This window comes from Protobothrops mucrosquamatus, unplaced genomic scaffold, assembly GCF_001527695.2.
Source record: "Protobothrops mucrosquamatus isolate PMUCROS unplaced genomic scaffold, P.Mucros_1.0 scaffold_309, whole genome shotgun sequence".
Taxonomy (NCBI): domain Eukaryota; kingdom Metazoa; phylum Chordata; class Lepidosauria; order Squamata; family Viperidae; genus Protobothrops; species Protobothrops mucrosquamatus.
This window is the reverse complement of record NW_015386385.1, coordinates 197,928-214,094: the sequence shown is the minus strand read 5'-3', so window position 1 is coordinate 214,094 and position 16,167 is coordinate 197,928. Positions and strand designations below refer to the sequence as shown.

Genomic DNA, 16,167 nt, shown 5'->3' with positions numbered 1-16,167 from the left:
TCCTTTGTTTGCGGAACAGGTTGTGGAGGACAAACAGATTCCTTGTCCACAGGTTTTCCGTACTACAGTGGAGAAGCAGTGGTCATCCCTGGTTACTTTACCCTCTCTTAATAGTACAGAGAAGAAACTGTTTAATGTTTCTCCTTCGTTTGCTTCCCTTTTGGAAGTCCCTTCTGTTGATACTCCCCTGACTTCTCTATTTTCCACTTCTGCTATTCCAGGGGATATGGTCGAGGCCCTGAAGGCGGAGGACAAGAAGTTTGAACTTTCCCTCCGCCGGGCGCATCAAGCTTCAGCATGGGCGATCAGGGCTGCAACTTCATTCTCTTTCTTCGCCAGGGCTTCGATAATGTGGCTTCGCGAACTACAGGCAATTGTTCCCCCGGACCAGGTTCGGACACATCAGACACTAGGGAAGCTAGTGGTTGCTTCAGAGTACATGGCAGACGCTTCTCTTCATTCGACCAGGTACTCTGCGTGATCCATTGCTGCCACGGTTGCCTCTCGTAGGTTGCTGTGGCTGAAACAGTGGAGAACGGACTTGAAATCAAAATGGCGTCTGTCCACTTCCAAATACAGCGGTACACAGTTGTTCGGGTCAATTCTTGAACCGCACATTATCGAGGGCAAGGATAAACGTAAGATCCTGGCTCACCCCTCCAAACGGTCGGATAGACAGTCCCAGCAGGATTCCCGTAGGCAAACTTTCCGCCCCAGTGGGGCCTGGGAGTGGAGGCAGCCCTTTCGAGCAGGGCAGTCCTGGGATTGGTCAAGAGGCTCACGATCCTTCCCCTCCAGGCAGGATCGTTCACAGGACCGCCAGAGCATGGGAGCCAGGGGCCAATTCCAGTCCAAACGTCCCTTCAGGGGCTCGGGTGGCCGTCCGTATAGGCGGTCCAAGTGACACCATAGAGGGCTCTCCCATCGGGGGTTGCCTGGCGCTGTTCAGCGACGTTTGGGAGGCGACCACCACGGACTCTTGGGTCAGGAACACCGTCAAGTACGGTCTTACCCTAGAGTTCCATTTTCCTTCAGACCGCTTCATTCAGTGTCCAGTGTCTCGCAACGCAACCAAGGCAAACTTGGTAGCCACGGCCATCTCCCATCTAAGAGAAATCAAAGCCATAGAACCGGTACCTCGGGATCAAGAAGGAAAGGGGTTTTACTCCATCCTGTTTGTGGTTCCCAAAGCGCCTCAGGGGGATGGAGGGCGATGTTGGATTTAAAGGGTCTGAACTACTTCTTGACCTACAGAAGGTTCAAGATGCAGACCCTAAAGTCCATCCTCGCCAGTATCAGAAAAGGGGATTTCCTCTCCTCCATAGATCTGACAGAGGCGTACTTGCACATCCCGATACTTCCGGAACACCGCAGGTTCCTCCGGTTTTGTTACGCGCACCGGCATTACCAATACAGAACCCTTCCCTTTGGTCTATCTTCAGCTCCAAGGGTTTTCACAAAAATTTTAGCAGTCTTGGCGGCTCACCTCAGGATGATGCCGATGCGCGTGCAGTGCTATCTAGACGACATCCTAGTGCATTCCAGTTCCTTCCAGGCGGCCCAGTCAGACCTGGAAATCACGGTTCATACACTACAGGTTCACGACTTCTCAGTGAACTTCAAAAAGAGTCACATGACTCCCACAAAGCGTCTCCTGCATCTGGGAGCGGTCATAGATTCAGACCTTTGCAAGGTCTATCTTTCACCAGAACGTCGGGTCAGCATCCGAAAGCTAGTGCACCAGATTCGGAGGGACAAAGCGGTGCCCCTGGTACAGCTGTCTCAACTCTTGGGAAAAATGGTGTCTTGCATGGGGATCGTGCCGTGGGCCAGGCTTCACTCAAGAAGCCTTCAATGGTTCCTCCTTCCCTTCCAGAAACAGAACCTCAGTTCCTCCAACAGGAAGGTCAGGGTTCCCCACCACACTTCGTTATCCCTTCTCTGGTGGACCTCATCCGCAATGACCAAGGGGACCATTTTCAAGGAGCCCCTCAGGCTCACCTTGACCACAGACGCCAGTCTGTTCGGTTGGGGTGCCCATCTTCGCACTCATTTGGCCCACGGACAGTGGTCCCGATCGGACTTATCCCACAATATAAATTGGCTCGAGCTCAGGGCCATTCACTTAGCTCTCCGTCAGTTTTCCTCCCTAGTGACGGGACGGCACGTCCTGATTCTGACAGACAACGTGGTGGCCAAGGCTCACGTCAACAAGCAGGGAGGGACCCGGTACTGGTCGCTCATGCAGGAGGCCTTGGATCTAGGTCTGTGGGCAGAGTCCAATCTGGGGTCCATCAGGGCGGAACACATTTCAGGGGAGGCGAATTGGCAGGCGGATTCCCTGAGCAGGGTCATGGTGGACCACTCAGAGTGGAGACTGGACCCGGCACTGTTCCGGGACATTTCGATCAGGTTTGGCCATCCTCATCTGGATCTCTTTGCCTCCCAGTCGAACACGCAACTCCCCAGGTTCTTCTCCAGGTTCCAGACTCCGGGAGCGGAGGGAACGAACGCCCTCCGGTGCCCGGGGGGTCTGCTTTATGCCTTTCCTCCTCTTCCGTTGTTGCAGGCCACCATCCGCAAGGTGATTCAGGAAAGGGCGGAGGTAATCTTGATTGCTCCATACTGGCCAAGGCGTCCGTGGTTTGCCGACCTTGTGGATTATCGCTTTCGCCACCGTGGAGGATTCCCTCTGAGTGGCCCTCAGCCAAGGGAATCTTCAACATCCAGATCCACAGTGGCTCCAGTTGGCCGCCTGGCACTTGAGCGGGAAAGTTTAGCCAGGCAATCCTATTCGTCCGGGGTGATCCCGATGATTCAAGCCTCGAGGCGCCCCTCGACTAATAGAATTTATGACGCCACGTGGAAGAACTTCTGTTCGTGGTGCACTAGGCAACATCTCAGACCGCTCTCGGTCACAATTCCCAATATTTTGGACTATCTACTGGAAGGTTTGAACAAGGGTCTATCATCTAGTACCATTCGTAGGCAGGTCGCGGCCCTATCAACGGTCCTTACCTGTGACAACTCGGTCCCATTTTCGCAACATCCGGCGGTTAGTGCTTTCCTCAAGGGTGCGGTTAACGCTCGACCGCCTGCGGTCCATCGTTATCCATCCTGGGACCTGCCTAAGGTGTTGCAGGCTCTGACTTCTCCGTTTGAACCTCTTAGTTCTTGTTCTTTTCATTTTCTTTCTTTGAAAGTGGCATTTCTAGTAGCCATAACATCGGCTAGGAGGATATCGGAACTGGCCGCACTCTCAGTTAGGAGTGATTTGTGTACCTTCTTCGAGGATAGGGTGGTCCTCAGATTGGACCCTTCATTCATTCCCAAGGTGAATGCCTTGTTTCACAGGACCCAGGACTTAGTTCTTCCTAATTTTTGTCCGGATCCTTCACACAGTCTAGAACGTCAGTGGCATAAGTTAGATGTGCGCAGGGCCCTGCGTTATTACATCAAACGAACATCGACCTTTCGCAAGTCGGAGGCCTTGTTCGTATCTTTTCAGCCCTCATCCATGGGTCAGAAGGTCTCCTCTTAGACCATTGGTAGGTGGATTAGGGCATGCATCGGCCGGGCTTATCTTTCTCAGTCACTCCCAGTTCCTGCACACATCATGGCTCACTCGACGCGCAGCGCTGCTGTGTCCGCAGCTTGGTCCACGCAAGCCTCGATTGAGGAGATTTGTAGGGCGGCGATGTGGTCCTCCCCTTCCTCGTTTGTCAGACATTATAAGATTGATAGGTTCGCAGCGTTTGGCAGACGGGTCCTACAACAGGTCGTCTCTTCTCAGGGGACACATGCCTAGACCTTCTCCCCCCCTGCAGGGACATGAGCGGCTTTGGTATGCCCCATCCAGTGGATTCTACACCCATCTTGCTGGAGAAGGGGCGTTGTCTTACCTGAACGCCTTTTCTCAGCAAGATGGTGTAGAATCCACACCCTCCCGTTAGGGCAGTCTAGGCAGGTGTCACGATGGTTGGAGCCATTACGCCAGACTTCGTCAGGGATGCTTCGCCTCGTCAAAACTGGGAAGACACATCCAGAGGGAGGCGTGGCCAAAGTTCTGACAGCTGTGCTATACATTAGTTGGTTTGTTTCTTGCAGTGAGCTGGTTCTTATATTTGATATTACAATATTGGCATCTTTTAATTCCTGTGCTAGTTGTTTCTTTGGAATAAGGTTCAACACAGGCAATCTTATTCAACCTATTCTCTGAGTGGAGTGTGGTAGATCCCTGCTTCTATAGATCTGGTGCTTAGTGCTTTTTTTGTGTTGCTATGATCAGTGCTAGATTTAAGTCCAGTCCTTTTCAGCCACTGGTAGGATTTCCCAGTGTCAACCACCTCAGCTGTCTGTTGATGGTGCATCCCATGTAGGGTCTTGTATTGCCAATGGCACTTCCTCTGCTTGATCTTCCTAGGTGTGCTGCTGCCTGAGGCATTTTCAAGCAACTCATCTTTGGGTGTCATTTTACTGATGTATTCATGGATGCTTTGGGTTACCTTTAGGACAATGACTTTGACATCAGACTCCACCTGCCCTCTTTTCAGTTGGTGTACAGCTGTTGGATGTGTTGGTCATGCTGACCAAAGTAATTTCTATAATTCTGTCAAGCATCAAAGAGGTTATTCTGCTTCAGCCATTATTATTTCTTACTTTGCCTACAGATGCAGGGGGGAGGGGGAATGCTTGGAATGCTCAGCGCACTTGCAAACGCTCCATACTGGGAACCAAGATCATCGAAGAACCGTTTGGCTGGGAACTGAATAATTTTCTCATAACAAATTTCTTACACTTAATGGGGAGTATGACCTGCACTATCAGATGGGAAGGGAGGTTCTACACTTTTAATTTACTGTTCTGGCGCTATTTTCGCCAGAGCTGGTTTTCTTTTCATCAGTGCCGATATGCTGTACTCAGTAAAGTTTTGCATTAGAGATTGGAATGTCTCAGCTGTGCTTACTTTGTTGGGATCATCAGTCAGAACCTTGACAGTTTCTATGTTAAATTGTGACTTTGGAGACAGATGTCTGAGGATGTGTCAGATAGCAACAAGCCTGTAAAAGGAAATTGCTCTGGCCTCTTTTGAAAATACTTGGAAAATACATTAGTTTTTTAAAATAAACTTTGCTGAAATTTCTTACAGTGAGAGAAAAAATTATTTGATCCCCTGCTGATTTTGTATGTTTGCCCACTGACAAAGAAATGATCAGTCTATAATTTTAATGGTAGGTTTAACAGTGAGAGACAGAATAACAATAAAAAAATCCAGAAAAACGCATTTCAAAAAAGTTATACATTGATTTGCATTTTAATGAGTGAAATAAATATTTGATCCCTTCGCAAAACATGACTTTATACTTGGTGGCAAAATCCTTGTTGGCAGACACAGAGGTCAGACATTTCTTATAGTTGGTCACCAGGTTTGCACACATCTCAGGAGGGATTTTGTCCCATTCCTCTTTGCAGATCCTCCCCAAGTCATTAAGGTTTCGAGGCAGACATTTGGCAGCTCCCTCCACAGATTTTCTATGGGATTAAGTTCTGGAGACTGGCTAGGCCATTCCAGGACCTTAATGTGCTTCTTTTTGAGCCACTCCTTTGTTGCCTTGGCCATGTGTTTTGGGTCATTGTCATGCTAGAATACCATCCACAACCCATTTTCAATGCCCAGGCTGAGGAAGGAGATTCTCACCCAAGATTTGATGGTACACAGCCCCGATACTCTTGTAGCTCATTCCAGCCTTGTGTAGGTCTACAATCTTGTCTCTGACATCCTTGGATAGCTCTTTGGTCTTGGCCATAGTGGAGAGTTTGGAATCTGATTGATTGATTGCTTCTGTGAACAGGCCGAGGTGTGGCGGGCTGGTCCTTCGCTGTTTCCAGAGCAGGTCCCCGGGCTGGACGGAACCACATATTGGGCTGGATCCAGCCCACGGGCCTTGTGTTTGACATGTCTGCTGTAGATGATTGTGGTATACGTGAACCGTATAGGAAATAGGAAAGCAAATATACTAGTACTAGTACTTGAGATTTTGAAATGTATATTTCTTCAGCATTTTAATATCTGATTGAGCCACTTTGTCTGAGGGTAATTGGGGTTGGTCCTCCTCTGCTACCAAGTTATGCCAGCAATTTGGAATGGCCCAATCTATATTTATTGATCTCTAGCTGCTTGGCTCCTTTTCTAGAGCAGGGTGAAAACTTGACTCCTGTTTAGAAGGCTAGTTTCTCGATGGTGACAAGTAATTTTAACAGGATACTTGCTTAACCATTCAGTATGGGAAAAATACCAATCCCTTCGTCCTTTTGTCTCTTATACCTCTGTCTTTCAGGTAGCTTGGCCCAAACCATGGGGTGGTAAATAGTGTTGGAGAGTGAGTTAGTCTGCCACTGCAGGTTGATTTTTTTCTCTGCATCTTGCAAAGGTGGTATTGTATAGTCCTGGTTGTTAAGTTGGTCTGGTGACTGCTGACTTTAGCTAAGGTTCTGTCTTGTTGTCCTCCAACTGAAGCTTCTGGCTGCGTCCAGCTGGAGTTCTCTACTGCTATTCCAGTTGAGTTTCCCCTCTCGGTTGTAGTCTTTTAGCTGTAGGGTAGTGTTCTAGTCTTTTGATTTAGTAATTATAAAGTTATTTAGTTTTGACATTTCCCTTATGGGAAAATCAGCTATTGTTAGCAAAGCTGTAATTTGCAGAACTATACCCTTTTTTGTCAATTCCATTCACCTTCAACCAGTTTATTGGCTGATATCTCTTTAGATCCCCACCATGGCCTAATAATGTCAGCCAGAGTCCACTGCTGTACACATCCAGTTTCTCCTACTGGCTAAAGCATCTTGTCTGTATGCCAATTAAGCTGCCTGCAGTGTTCCTTCTGAGTCCCACCAGCTGGCCTGACAGTCGAACCATCCACTTGAACCATCCCACGTAGACTTCCTGCTCTCTATCTTCAGTCATTTTCCTGGGACTCTGGAACTCTTCACTCACTCAGGAACAGATCAGAATCTTCAAGACCTTTGCCTTTGTCAACCAACACAACATCTGTAGCAGTTTTCTTTCACTGTCCACTAACACTAAACATAGCAGCCTTTGTGCTACCAATGTCAGCCACCATTTTCAGTCAGCCAACTTGTGTATTGTCTAGTCAGGTAGCCTAACTTTTCTTGTTCATGCTCATTGAAGGTAAATATGACTTTTAAGAATAAGATTGATATGTGATAAGAACAACTCAGGTATTTAGATTATTGAGCTGTCTTCTCACACTGTCATCTGTACCCAGGAATATGCTAGGGCAGATTATAAAGCAATTGATCTGTAAGCATTTTGAAGACAGTCTGGTTATTGCAAGAATTCAGCGTGGATGTACTGTCCCAGGCCAAGCATACATAAATACACGAAGAGGTGGTTTTGTTCTCTTTACTTAACAGGGCTGGTAAACACATGGACTTGCATTATAGAGAGAAGTTCAGCAAGTTTGATTTACAAGAATTCCAAATCAAAGCAGCACGTAGGAACAGAGTCAAGTGGAGTCCGGGGATCAGAGCTTATAGCAGATTTGTCAGCCAATGCAGGTTCCAAGTTAGGTTTGCGAGGTTCATGAGTCAAGGCTCATTGACAGGGAGCAAATGGGCAGTTCTCATCAATGGATAGCTTGTGCTTGTTGCTCCAGTGCTGCTTGTTCTTTAATAGAAGAACCCCCAGTGTAGTTCATTTAGCAGCATGAGACTCCTTAGAAATTTGGATTGTACAAGTTCTAATGGCACAAAATTGAAAAAGGATCAGTTTTGCACTATAAAATGATTGTACTGTTAGCTTGTCTTCATATAATTGTACAGGTATCCAGCATTAGAAGATATGGTAGTTTTAAATGTTAATTAAGGAATTTTATCTTCAGATTTTCTGAGATTCAGTTTTTTGTATATATGTTTATAAATAAATAATAATCTGCAATACAATGACTTTGCCTATAAAGATAAAAAAATGATTGGTTTTTCTCATAGAAGGTGGAGAAGAAGAAAAAGAATTGAATCCCATAGAAGAAAAGGAGCCCAACAAGGAGGAGGAGAAACCTCCAGAAAAATGTATGTATAGCAAAAATAAGAAATTCATACTGCTTGTGGGAACTATGTTGCACTGTTTTTGTACGTTGGCTATATTTCAGAATGGTGTGTATGTGTGTACTCTATTAACAGTGACTAAATGAATTCATTTGTTTCTTCCTCATTTCCTTTCCCTCTTCTATCTTCAAATCATGCTTTACAATTCTATATGTTCCAGAAGCTTTAAGTTTCTGTGTTAAAATCACTGCATTATTTTTGTGTAGTCCTATTTTTTAATTTTTATTTTATTCTGTCACTTGAAATATCTACTATGTGAAATTGCATACAATATGCTTAAAATACAGGAAAACACATTATCAGTGTGTTAAAAGTTTTTCATAGGATTGAGCTGCCTTTCGTTGTGTTAGTAAAATTACTAAGAGAGGAAATGTATTTTCAAGTTCATTTTAGTTCTCAAATTATTTAGCTGCCTTATCACTACTGAATCCCTAGATCATGCTAAATCTTGGTCATACAGAAGAGTCCTGTACATGCAAATATATGATGCAAGATTGGAACAATTATTAATTAGCGTATAGCAGTATATATTAACGTTTCATCTAGATTAGTAAAATACAATAAAATATGGATGTTAAAAAGATCTATGTTCAATTACCATTGTCTCTAGACCACAGGTCGGTAACCTATGGCCCCAGAGCCACATGCGGTTCTTTGAGCCTTCCCCTGCAGCTCCCAGCCTCCTCTGCCATTTGCAGACAGAGACAGAGAGAGGCACTTGCGCTTCCCTTCTCTCTCTCTCTCTCCCCCCCCCTCTCTCTCCCTCCCTCCCTCCCTCCCTGTGTGTGTAAAAGAGAGAGTGGCCTCACCCTGTTCCATGAGCTGACAAGTTATTGGGCGGGGCTCCTGCCTTGGCTGCGTCTCTGCAGGAAGCAGGAACGACAGGAGAGAGCTAGCTAGCCCAGCTATGCTGACTCAGGAATTCTGGGAGTTGAAGTCCATGAGTCATAAAAGAGCCAAGGTTGCCTACCCCTGAGCTAGCCCAATAAGAATGTGTGTCAGCTTGTTGGAGAACAGCTTGAAGTCAGCTTGTCAGGTGAGCAGAAGATCGGAGAGAGGGAGAGGAAAGAGGGACAGAAAGAGAGAGAGAGGAAAGAGAAAAAGAAAGAGAGAGGGAGAGGAAAGAGAGAGGGGGAGAGGAAAGAAAAAGAGGGAGAGGAAAAAGGGAGAAGAAAGAGGGAGGGGGAGGGAGGGAGGAAAGAGGGGGAGAGGAAAGAGAAATGGGGAAGCGCAAGTGCCCCCCCTCTCAGTGTTTTGTTTTCGGTGGGAAACGGGTCCAAGTGGCTCTTTGAGTATTTTGGGTTATCTACCCCTGCTTGAGACCATCGAATCATTGGTGCAGCATCGGTTATATTTTTAAAAAATCAGATACTGGACCAATATATGCCCTCAGCCTACAGCCGGACACAATGTGATCTATAGTTTGACATGGGACCCTGCAGTCACACTGAGGGGAGGATACTATGTCCCATGTATTCAGAGAATTCCAGGCAGATGCCATGTAAGATGCAAATCCTATTCAGGATTGTCAATTGCTGACGTAGTAGTTCAAAGCCTGGCACCTTTTTGTGGGGTCATTTATATGTCTTCCTAAATCTGGGCATTCAGCAACCCATTTGGCTTTCCATTGGGAATCGATGTTAAAGTTGTTGGAGAAATGTTATGCAAGTGCCAGTCGAGGCTTCCTGGATTTGAGTCTTATGGCTGATAAATGAGGAAGGTCGGCATGCACTGGTAGGAATGAGTTATTCATTTTTTTTTTCCTGTATTCTCTCACTAGTGCATTTTGCTTTTGTAAAGCTGGCGGTGCTATATGGTTCAGAACAAATGGAACTACATGGCAACAAATAAATAAATTGGGGTCATAGCGAAATACATGAAATGAAATGAAATACATACATGCAGATAAACACTTAAATGAGAGAGTTGTTCCAGTAGATTTTCCAGCCCTATTTGGAGACTTTCCTAGATGCAAAGTAGGTGTTCTGCCACTGACATTGCATCTGCAAGATGCTGCCAGTTTTTCCTACTGAATATTATTATTTTAAGAAGCCTAGTAACATCATGCCTGATTCATATTCACATTATTCCTAGTGAACCAAAGAGATCATATGTTGCCATCAGCTTGCTCAATGTGGTGGAATAATTGTGACCCTTTTTAATATTTCTATCTTAATTTTTATAAGCATAAATTTTAAAAATTAATCTCTTACATTGCACACTCAGTGTTGAGAATTATTGAATAATTTTTCATTTATTATGAACAAAGAAAAATAGACATTGTTTCTCTTTGGGTTTTTAAGAGTATCACATCCTTTTTTAATTCTTTCTCATATTTTGGTGAAGCTGAATTACTTGAGTTTTTTCGCTTTTGTTGAGAGAATCATGATCTTGAAAAGGGCAACTAAGAAGTCTATAAAATCAAAATAAATTTTAGGTGAGGCATCAAGAAGAAAGCGTTCTAAATCAGAGGATATGGATAGTATCCATTCTAAACGCCGGCGGTATCTGGGAGATTTTGAAGCAGAATTTGAAGTAAAAATTACAACCAAAGGAGATGTTCATCAGAAACTTGAAAAGGTAAATATGAGATTCTTGATTTGTGCATTGTAGGTAATTTGCCTTTTAATTTAAAATACTTTCTATTTGTTCCAGGTATATTAAAATTTTAAAATCCTTAATCGTGAAAATAAATGCTTGGCAGGATTATGCTTTATTAAGAAGAAAATTATATTTCGGAAATGCTGCTATGTTCCATTGTTCTTGCCTGAGTCGTATTTCTTTAATTCATTGGCTGAATAACAAACCCATTCTTTTTACCCACGAGATCTGAGCATTTTTTTTGGCTATCCCTGTCCAGCCTGCGGCAGTGGTGTAGGGGGGCTGTGGCAGAGGTGGAGTGGCCCTCTACAACAGTCCCAGTTTTTGAGGTGGCCCTTGGGATAAATAATAGCAATAGCACTTAAGATTTATATACCGCTCCATAATGCTTTACAGCACTGTCTGAGCAGTTTACAATGTCAGCATATTGCCCACAACAGTCTGGGTCTTCATTTTAGCGACCTTGGAAGGGTGAGTCAACCTCAAGCCCATCAGGATCAAACTTCAGACTGTGGTCAGAGTTAGCTTGCAATATTGCATTCTAATCACTATGCTACCAGGACTCCTAATTAATTAATTAAAAATTAATTGTCCATCCCTGCTCTAGATTAAAGAAGGGCATTTTGGGTGGACTAACCAAAACCTGATTATTAAAGGATTAAGAGTAAATTTCATGGACTCCAGAAAACCAAAACCAGGCCTCATTTAATCACTAAGCACTCTCGGTTCATTGTTAAAATTTAGTCCAGAGCGAACACTTTTCCACCACTGCTGCTGCTGTTAACTGAGCAAGGAATTCCAAATTGCTGCTGCCACCATGTTACTAAAGAATCTACAACAGGTGATCAGTGGTGCTTCAGAGATAGAACAACACCATCAAAAAGATGATCAGTATCACTAGTATAAATTTTTACCTGCTGTTGTCCCTGTTGCCACGTTAGCAGCCATGATCTACAGCCATATATATGGCCCTGACCAGATCCCATTCATTTGCAGGCCACGGGCAACTCTACTTTCCTGGTCTTCCAGAAGGCTATTTTCAAGGTTTTATGCTCTACCAGTTCTGAGAACAGCTGCTGCCACCATGCCACCCTCCAACACAGTAAACAGTGGTCTATCGTAAATGGTGGTTTATCTTACACTATCTACAATATCATACACCAGGAACAATATACATACACATGCTAATACAACAGGATCCAACAAACCACAGTTACAGCAGGAAATGGAAGAGAGAGAACACACAAGCAGAGCCTTCCCTGTGTCTTAAAGAGACACAGACCCTGCTGAGTCATTCCCATCATTACATCTTATATCTTATATTACATATACTGGTTAGCTGTTAAATGAATACCTTGACAAAAATGCTTTTAGGCTTTTAAGTTTCTGTTTCTATAGTCTATTTCAATAAAGTAGAAGTCTAGTATCATGAAATCCATTTCTTGAGTGGCATACCTAATTCATTTTAGTGCTATTTTTTAAAAAATGTATGGACTATTCACAAATGTGTTGTATAGAGTCATTTCTGGTGGAAAATAGCAAATTGATGCCTGCTCATAGCTCGGGGCATTGTGGCCAGAAGGCAGTTGAATAAGAGATCCAGACTGCCATATATTTTTTCTGAATTAAAGAGAGATCTTAAGATCACCCTCATGCATTCTGACGTAGGAGTTTTGCAAGTTGATGGCAGAAATTGATGTTATTATGGTCACGATCAGCTGGGAATCACAGATTCCATCATGCTCTGAGCCATCAATGCAGCCTTTTCAGGATTCAAAGTTCAAGCAAACCTCATCATCATTACTTGGGATATTAATATTTTACAGTCTTTCTTAAAGATTGAAAAATCTTCATAATCACAAGTCTAGCATTCACTGGGCGAGTTTTCAATCTGTTTAAGAAGGAAGAAAATTACATTTTTCCAGCTTTGTATTTTTTTTTAAATATACAGGAAAAGGATGATTATAGTGTTATATCAAGAAAATTTTAAAATGCTAAGAGTTTAAATCAATGAAATCAATTTAAAGAAATACTTTGAAGTGAATTAAAAAGATGCTCTCACATGTGAACCTCTCATTCCAAGCTGATAACAAAACTTTGAAGGTTGATCGCTAGAGACTACCAAATGACAACTTAAAAGGAAACATTTGATATTTGAATCAAAGAAATTTTTGAGTTATTTTAATTCTGTATTGGAACCAAAAGCTGTTGAACAAGTTTCATTGAATTTAACTGAAATGAACTTTAACATAGACTTAAAAATTATTACTTACAAGAAGGAGATGTAAATATTGGATTTATAAATGGAATTGGATAATCATTTAAAAATTGAAAAGAAATTACAAACTATCAAAACAGTGATTTCCTTTAAATTGGAATATAAGAGATTTACTGAAATTTATTACAAGGAAATTAAAAATAGACATGGATAAAAATAAGACTTTTGATAGAACAGGCGAGGACCGTAGATAAAAGCAAAAGTTAGAATTTTATGTATGGAACCTAAGGGTTTCTGGGAGGAGGAAGAAAAAAAATACAAAATTAGCTTACTTGATTATAATTAAATAATGGGTTGGTATCTCTGGTGATTTTTAATGGTTATTTTGACTGTATAGTTTTCTTTAGGAAAATGGTCAATTCAGTATAATGGGTTGATTTGCAATAGCTATGTTATTACTTTAATATAAAAATAAAGGGATACTATGGTAATGTTTAATAGCTCTTAATTTTTTTGTAATGTTTAATTGTTAATTGGAATTAGATTTTGATTATTAAAGATAGGGATTGGGAAATTGGGTTTTAAATACTGTAGATAGTGGAATTATATATTTATATTGTTAGGCATTTCTGTTAACTTTTTCTGGATCTTTACTGATTAATAATGTGAGCTGAGGATTTAGAGATAAGTTTACAGGTAATCCTTGACTTATAACCATTTGTTTAATGACAGTTCAAAGTTACAATGGTACTGGAAAAAGTGACTTTATGACCATTTTTCACATGGCTGTTGCAGTGTCCTATGATCACATGATCAAAATTCAGATGCTTGCCTACTGGCATATATTTATCATAGTTGCTGTGTCCTGGGGTCATGTGATCACCTTTTGCAGCCTTCTGACAAAATCAATGGGAAAGCCATTCATTTAACAACTATGTTACTAAACAACTATGTTACTAACTTAACAACTATAGTGATTCACTTAACAGTTGGAGCAAGAAAGGTTGTAAATGAGGCAAAACTCATTAAACAACTATCTTTGCTTAGTACCAGAAACTTTGGGCTCAATTGTGGTTGTGAATCAAAGAAAACCTGTATAGAAATGGGGTGTGATAGAGCAGGGCTTTTCAACTGGTGGCACTTTGACACCTGGCAGGTGGTACACAATCTAGACAAGTATAGTTGGGGGGATGAGCTGAAGCGGCAGCGCCCCATAGGCCTGGGGGAGAGTCAGCTGGAACTGCGTTGTTGCCGGGGTTCTGCTGAGAGCTGAGGATTGACATGTAGCTCCAGCTGATTGGCACTTCCGGCAGCCTCTGTTATCACCAGGAGCAGCAGACAGGCCTTGGGGTGAGAAAGTCAGCTGGAGCTGCAGGGCTGCCAGGGCTCACCAGAGGCCCCAGGATTAGAGTGTGCAGCTCCAGCACTTTGTGCAGTGGCCAGCTGGGGAGTGGGTGACTGCATGGGAGAGTGGGACTGGAGTAGCGACCGATGCTGGAGTTGTCCCTAAGCCCCAGAGAGTGGCGTCCCCGGAAGAGAAAAAGACGAGGGGGGGGGGAGAGGAGAAGATATAAAAAGAGGAGGTTTGGGTGGAAGAGGGAGAGAGAAAAAATGGGGAAAGAAGGGGACGGAGAAAGAGGGGGAGAAGGGGAGAGGTTTCTGTGAGACAAACAAAGGGATCAACGAAGGATCAGAGGCTGTGGAAGGAGAGCCCAACAGGCAGTGAAAGAGAGAGGAGAGGGAGAGAGGAAGAAGGGCCAACCAGCCCCCTGACCACCAAGATAGTAGTGCTTATTATAAATATGAATACATTTGTCATACATTTGTCAGTGCAAAGGGAAAGTGATTCAACAAAGGAACTGCCACCGAAGAAATTAAAACCAGCATGTCATGTCCTAAAAGTGGTACAATCTGTGAAAAAGTTGAAAAGCACTATGGTAGAGAATGAAGTTACTTATATTTGGTTATATTTTAAGAAACAGTGATAAGTTGTTAATGTCAAATGCACTTGCTGGGCACGAAGGAGAAAGTTTCTTTTGTTTTTCTTTCCTTTTTGCAGGGGATTTTTTTCTGCACTTTTTAAGTATTTTATTTTTTTACGTATTTTTGTGATTTATAGGAAATATATTATTCAGATGGTTTTGGGAAATAAATCTGATGGTTCACTTTCAATTATATGTTTCATTGATTTCAGGGATATGTTTTTCAATCTAGATGTGTATTTCAATTTTATTAAAGCCAATGGAAAATATCACCGTGTGGTAACTTATACTTTAGCTATTTTTAAATAACCTCTCTTTAGTAAGCAGATCTTGCAATCTAAACTCTTCCAATAAGAGTAATTTTATCTAGGCTTAGATAGTACCATAAAAAAAAATCAGTCTAACAAATATTATAAGGGTTTGCTGACCTTCATTTAAAATACCGTGTTTCTCTGAAAGTAAGGCCCTGTTTTACTTTCTTTTGGGCTCTAAAGTAAACACTAGGATTTACTTTCGGGGAGGGCTTACTTTTTGCCGCTACTAGAATATTAGACCGCGTGAGTGGGTGGGGCGGGACCTGTGCATGGGGTGGAGAAGTAACGTGGCGGCGAGAGCATAGTGGTGGACCATGTATGGCACCAGAGCGGGGCAAGATTCTGACAGATTCTGCCCCCCTTTCCTTGTGTCTGTGGTGAAACCAGACGGAATCGGCAGCAGACCGTTTGTGCAGGCCCTTAAGTAGGGTTTACTTTCGGGGGGGAAGGGCTTATATTAGGCCCACCCCCCAAAATCAGCTGGGGCTTACTTTCGGGGACGGGTTTACTTTCGGGGAAACATGGTAACAGGGAAGTGATAAGTGAGGGTGTAAATTAAAAATAGAATTCACTAAATGTGTCATCAATGCAAATATATTCAAGATGTGTTTTTCTTAGATAACTATATACAGTAAGTAAACAAAAATTTAAATTTTATTTCATTTTTACTTAAAAGTTAAAACATTTTTATGATAAAATTTAAAAGAAAATTTAATCTCAACTAGCTACTCTTTCATTTATATTTTTACAGGTCATCCATCGTTTTCTAGAAGAGAAATTTAGTGCCATGGAGTGTGCTTTGTTTGATAAAACTCTAGAAGATTTGAAAACCAGGGTAGATAAGATTGAATGCAATAAGAGACACAAAACTGTCATTACAGAATTACAGGTATTTATGCATATATGTTTGAGACTTAATAGAATTATTCTT

General features: G+C 42.7%; 1 protein-coding gene across 1 annotated transcript in view; it reads left to right on the top strand.

Annotated features, from left to right (window-relative positions):
* Positions 1-16,167, top strand: part of ATF7IP (activating transcription factor 7 interacting protein) — an 82,985-nt gene that overhangs the window by 20,506 nt on the left and 46,312 nt on the right. Inside the window, exons 3-5 of the mRNA XM_015832150.1 lie at positions 8,005-8,085; positions 10,559-10,701; positions 15,988-16,125. Of these exons, the coding sequence (XP_015687636.1) occupies positions 8,005-8,085; positions 10,559-10,701; positions 15,988-16,125 (362 nt within the window). The remainder of the gene's footprint in view (positions 1-8,004; positions 8,086-10,558; positions 10,702-15,987; positions 16,126-16,167) is intronic.